We start from the raw sequence: 6,000 nt of genomic DNA on the forward strand, positions 1-6,000 counted from the left end.
AGTACTTGGGTATATATGTACATATTTATAATTCTATTTATTTATATCAATTATGTGTATATATCACTAATTCTACTTATTTCTAATGATCCTACTGATGCATGTTTACTTGTTTTGATGTCTGTCTCCCCCCTTCTAGACGGTGAGCCCGTTGTGGGCAGCGTTTGCTGCTGAATTGTGCTTTCCAAGCGCTTAGTACAGTGCTCTGCACGTAGTAAGCGCTCAATAAATACGATTGAATGAATGAATGACGAGTTCTAATTCTTCCCCCCCCCCCCCACCCCGTCACCTGTCTGCTGTGTGATTTTGTTGCTTCACTTATCTGTGCCTCAGTTCCCTCAGCTGTGAAATGGGGATTAAGACTATGAGCCCCACATGGGACAACCTGATGACCCTGTATCTCCCCCAGCGCTTAGAACAGTGCTTGGCACATAGTAAGCACTTAACAAATACCACAATTATTATTACTATCATTATTATTAATGGCCAGACAAGGAAGTGAGAAGAACTTGAATTATAATGACCCCCCCCCGCGTCACCTGTCTGCTGTGTGATTACGTCGCTTCACTTCTCTGTGCCTCAGTTCCCTCAGCTGTGAAATGGGGATTAAGATTGTGAGCCCCACGTGGGACAGCCTGATGACCCAGTATCTCCCCCAGCGCTTAGAACAGTACTAGGCACATAGTAAACGCTACACAAATACCCCCTGATTATTATTATTATACTATTACTATAATTATTGTGGCACCCCTAATTATTATTATCATTATAATTATTACTATAATTATTGTGGCACCCCTGGTTATTATTATTATTATGATTATTGTGGCGCCCCTGATTTTTATTATTATTATAAATATTACTATGATTATTGTGGCGCCCCTGATTTTTATTATTCTAAATATTACTATAATTATTATGGTGCCCCTGATTTTTATTATTATTATAAATATTACTATGATTATTGTGGCGCCCCTGATTTTTATTATTCTAAATATTACTATAATTATTGTGGTGCCCCTGATTATTATTATTATTACTATGATTATTGCGGTGCCCCTGATTTTATTATTATTATATTACTATTATTATTGTGGCGCCCCTGATTTTTATTATTCTAAATATTACTATAATTATTGTGGTGCCCCTGATTATTATTATTATTACTATGATTATTGCGGTGCCCCTGATTTTATTATTATTATATTACTATGATTATTGTGGTGCCCCTGATTTTTATTATTATAAATATTACTATAATTATTGTGGCGCCCCTGATTTTTATTATTATTATAAATATTACTATAATTATTGTGGCGCCCCTGATTTTTATCATTATAAACATTACTATGATTATTGTGGCGCCCCTGATTTTAATTATTACAAATATTACTATAATTCTTGTGGCGCCCCTGATTTTTATCACTATAAATATTACTATAATTATTGTGGCGCCCCTGATTTTTATTATTATAAATATTACTATAATTATTGTGGCGCCCCTGATTTTTATTATTTAAAATATTACTATAATTATTGTGGCGCCCCTGATTTTTATTATTAAAAATATTACTATAATTATTGTGGCGCCCCTGATTTTTATTATTATAAATATTACTATGATTATTGAGGCGCCCCTGATTTTTATTATTATAAATATCACTATAATTATTGTGGCGCCCCTGATCATTATTATTATTATAAATATTACTATAATTATTGTGGCGGGGGTGAGCGGGGTCGGGCTGTTTTATTTTGTTGTCCGTCTCCCCCTAGTAGCCTGCGAGCCCGTTGTGGGGTAGGGACTGTCTCTGTTGCCAACTTGGACTTCCCAAGCGCTTAGTACAGTGCTCCGCACACAGTAAGCGCTCAATAAATACGACTGAATGAATGACTAAGCGCTCAATAAGTATCCCCTCCCCATCCCCCCCCCCCCCCCAGCCTTACCTCCTCACCCTCCCCACAGCACCTGTATATATATGTTTGTACGGATTTATTACTCTATTTTATTTGTACATATTTATTCTTTTTTATTGTGTTAATATGTTTTGTTGTCTGTCTCCCCCTTCTAGGCTGTGAGCCCGCCGTTGGGTAGGGCCCGTCTCTAGATGTTGCCAACTTGAGACTTCCCAAGCGCTTAGTACAGTGCTCTGCACACAGTAAGCGCTCAATAAATACGATTGAATTGAACTGAATGAGAAGCCTGGTCCGGGGCAATGGGAAATAGAAGGGCCCGGGCCGGCCCTTCCATGCCCTGCCCACTGCACCTGTATATATGTATATATATTTGTACGGATTTATCACTCTATTTATTTATTTTATTTGTACATATTTATTCTATTTTACTTTGTTATTTAGTTACTCGACCCCTTCAAGGCCCCACTGAGAGCTCACCTCCTCCAGGAGGCCTTCCCACACTGAGCCCCCTCCTTCCCTTCTCCATCCCCACCGTCTTACCTCCTTCCCTTCCCCACAGCACCTGTCTATATGTATGTACATATTTATTACTCTATTTATTTATTTTACTTGTACATATCTATTCTATTTATTTTATTTTGTTAATCTGTTTGGTTTTGTTGTCCGTCTCCCCCTTCTAGACTGTGAACTCGCTGTTGGGTAGGGACCGTCTCTAGATGTTGCCAACTTGGACTTCCCAAGCGCTTAGTCCAGTGCTCTGCACACAGTAAGCGCTCAATAAATACGATTGAATGATTGATTGTTAATCTATTTTGTTGTCTGCCTCCCCCTTCTAGACTGTGAGCCCACTGTTGGGTAGGGACCGTCTCTAGATGTTGCCAACTTGGACTTCCCAAGCGCTTAGTCCAGTGCTCTGCACACAGTAAGCGCTCAATAAATACGATTGATTGATTGTTAATATGAAGTCAGCGTGGCTCAGCAGAAAGAGCCCGGGCTTTGGAGTCAGAGGTCATGGGTTCAAATGCCGGCTCTACCAATTGTCAGCTGGGTGACTTTAGGCAAATCACTTCACTTCTCTGGGCCTCAGTTCCTCATCTGGAAAACGGGGATTAGGACTGTGAGTCCCCCGTGGGACAACCTGATCACCTTGTAACCTCCCCAGCGCTTAGAACAGTGCTTTGCACATAGTAAGCGCTTAATAAATGCCATTATTATTATTATTATTTTGTTGTCTGTCTCCCCCTTCTAGACTGATCACCCGCCTTTGGTTAGGGCCCGTCTCTAGATGTTGCCAACTTGGGACTTCCCAAACGCTTAGTCCAGTGCTCTGCACACAGCAAGCGCTCAATAAATACGATTGATTGATTGATTGTTAATATGAAGTCAGCGTGGCTCAGTGGAAAGAGCCCGGGCTTTGGAGTCAGAGGCCATGGGTTCAAATCCTAGCTCCGCCAATTGTCAGCTGGGTGACTTTAGGCAAATCACTTTGCTTCTCTGGGCCTCAATTCCCTCATCTGGAAAATGGGGATTAAAACTGTGAGCCCCACGTGGGACAACCTGATCACCTTGTAACCTCCCCAGCACTTAGAACAGTGCTTTGCACATAGTAAGCGCTTAATAAATGCCATTACTATTATTATTATTATTATTATATTATAATATATTATATATATAATAGTAATAAATTATTATTTTGTTGTCTGTCTCCCCCTTTAGACTAATCACCCGCCGTTGGGTAGGGCCCGTCTCTAGATGTTGCCAACTTGGGGCTTCCCAAGCGCTTAGTCCAGTGCTCTGCACACAGTAAGCGCTCAATACATACGACTGATTGATTGATTGTTAATCTGTTTTGTTGTCTGTCTCCCCCTTCCAGACTGTGAGCCCACTGTTGGGTAGGGCCCGTCTCTAGATGTTGCCAACTTGGGACTTCCCAAGCGCTTAGGCCAGTGCTCTGCACCCAGTGGGCGCTCAATTAGTACGACTGAATTGAACTGAATGAGAAGCCGGGTCCGGGCCCAGCGGCAGGCCTCAGTTTTCCGGTCCCGGGCAATGGGAAATGGGAAAGCGAGGGGCCCCTTGGGGACCCCCCCCCCCGGTTGTAGACCCCCCCCAGTGCCCCGTCCTACCTGTCAGACGTGTGCTCGGGGCTCCCCAGGGCCAGGCCGGGCCCCAGCGCCGCCACCGCGGCCGGCCCCGCCCCCAGGCCCCCGGGGCCCACATCGCCACCGGCACCGGGACCAAACCGCCCGAGGGGCACGGGGGACACGGACACGGACACACACACCGGACACCACTACCGGTACACACACACACGCACGCACACACGCACCCCCCTCCCACCACGCCCCCTGCTGGCCGGCCCCGCCTCCCGGGCCCCACATACGCCCCCTAGTGGCCGGACTCGCCTCTCAAGCCCCAGACACGCCCCCTAGTGGCCGGACTCACCTCCCCCCGCTCCCAGGTCCCGCCTCCCGGGCCCCGGACACGCCCCCTGCCGGCCGGACCCACCTACCGGAACACACACCCCCCCGACACGCCCCCTGCTGGACGGACCCGCCCCCCGCTTCCAGGCCCCGAACACGCCCCCTAGTGGCTGGACCCGCTTCCCTCTCCCAGGCCCCGCCTCCCGGGCCCCCAGACACGCCCCCTGCTGGCCGGACCCGCCTACCGCTCCCACGTCGCTCCTCCCGGGCCCCCAGACACGCCCCCTGCTGGCCGGACCCGCCTCCCGGACCCCCCAGCCACGCCCCCTGACGGCCGGAGCCGCCTCCCGGGCCCCAGACACGCCCCCCTAGTGGCCGGACCCGCCTCCCGCTCCCAGGTCCCGCCTTCCGGACCCCCAGACACGCCCCCCTAGTGGCCGGACCAGCCTCCCGGACTCCCAGGCACTCCCCCTGCTCTCAGGCCCCGCCTCCCGGGGCCCAGACACGCCCCCTGCAGGCCGGACCCGCCTCCCGAGCTCAGACACGCCCCCTCCTGGCCGGACCCGCCCCCTTCTCCCAGGCCCCGCCTCCCGGGCCCCGGACACGCCCCCTGGCGGCCGGCCCCCCTCCCGGACCCCCAGACACGCCCCCTGCTGGCCGGACCCGCCCCCTGCTCCCAGGCCCCGCCTCCCGGGCCCCAACCACGCCCCCTGCTGGACGGACCCGCCCCCCGCCCCCAGGTCCCGCCTCCAGGACACGCCCCCTGCTGGCCGGACCCGCCCCCTGCTCCCAGGCCCCGCCTCCAGGACCCGCCCCCTGCTGGCCGGACCCGCCCCCTGCTCCCAGGCCCCGCCTCCCGGGTCCCAGACACGCCCCCCTGCTGGCCGGACTCGCCTCCCGCTCCCAGGTCCCGCCTCCTGGGCCCCACCTCCCGAGCCCCGGACAAGACCCCCTCCCAGACACGCCCCCTGGTGGCCGGACCCGCCTTCCGGACCCCCAACCACGCCCCCTGCTGGCCGGACCCGCCTCCCGTTCCCAGGTCCCTCCTCCCGGGCCCCGGACACGCCCCCTGGCGGCCGGACCCGCCTTCGGGCCCCCAACCACGCCCCCTGCTGGCCGGACCCGCCTCCACTACTCCCCAACCACGCCCCCTGCTGGCCGGACTCGCCTCTCTTGCCCCAGACACGCCCCCTAGTGGCCGGACCCGCCTCCCGTTCCCAGGCCCCGCCTCCAGGCCCCCCAACCACGCCCTCTGGCGGCAGATACAGTTAGATACAAGTAAATAGAATTAAGAGACAGTCCCATGCGGGGCCTCATAGTTTCAATCCCCATTTTACAGAAGAGGTGACTGAGGCCCAGAGAAGTGAAGTGACTTGCCCCAGATCATTCATTCATTCATTCAATCGTATTTGTTGAGCGCTTACTGTGTGCAGAGCACTGTACTACGCGCTTGGAAAGTACATAAGAGGACATGTGGCAGAGCAGGATTAGAACCCATGACCTGCTGACTCCCAAGCCCGCGCTGTGGCCACTATGTCATGCTGCTTCTGTAGACTGTAACCTCATTTGTGGGCAGGTATGGTGTCTTCTCATTGTTAATAATAATAATAATAATTCATTCAATCGTATTTACTGGGCACTTACTGTATGCAGAGCAATG

The 6,000-nt window shown here is 51.4% G+C and overlaps 1 protein-coding gene across 1 annotated transcript in view; it reads right to left on the reverse strand.

Annotated features, from left to right (window-relative positions):
• TXNRD2 (thioredoxin reductase 2) overlaps nt 1-4,174 on the reverse strand; it is a 108,677-nt gene extending 104,503 nt beyond the window's left edge. The window contains exon 1 of the mRNA XM_038763269.1: nt 4,044-4,174. Within this exon, the coding sequence (XP_038619197.1) occupies nt 4,044-4,137 (94 nt within the window). The 5' untranslated portion in view covers nt 4,138-4,174. The remainder of the gene's footprint in view (nt 1-4,043) is intronic.
• Nucleotides 4,175-6,000: the final 1,826 nt, after the last annotated feature.

Source organism: Tachyglossus aculeatus, chromosome 21 (assembly GCF_015852505.1).
Source record: "Tachyglossus aculeatus isolate mTacAcu1 chromosome 21, mTacAcu1.pri, whole genome shotgun sequence".
Taxonomy (NCBI): domain Eukaryota; kingdom Metazoa; phylum Chordata; class Mammalia; order Monotremata; family Tachyglossidae; genus Tachyglossus; species Tachyglossus aculeatus.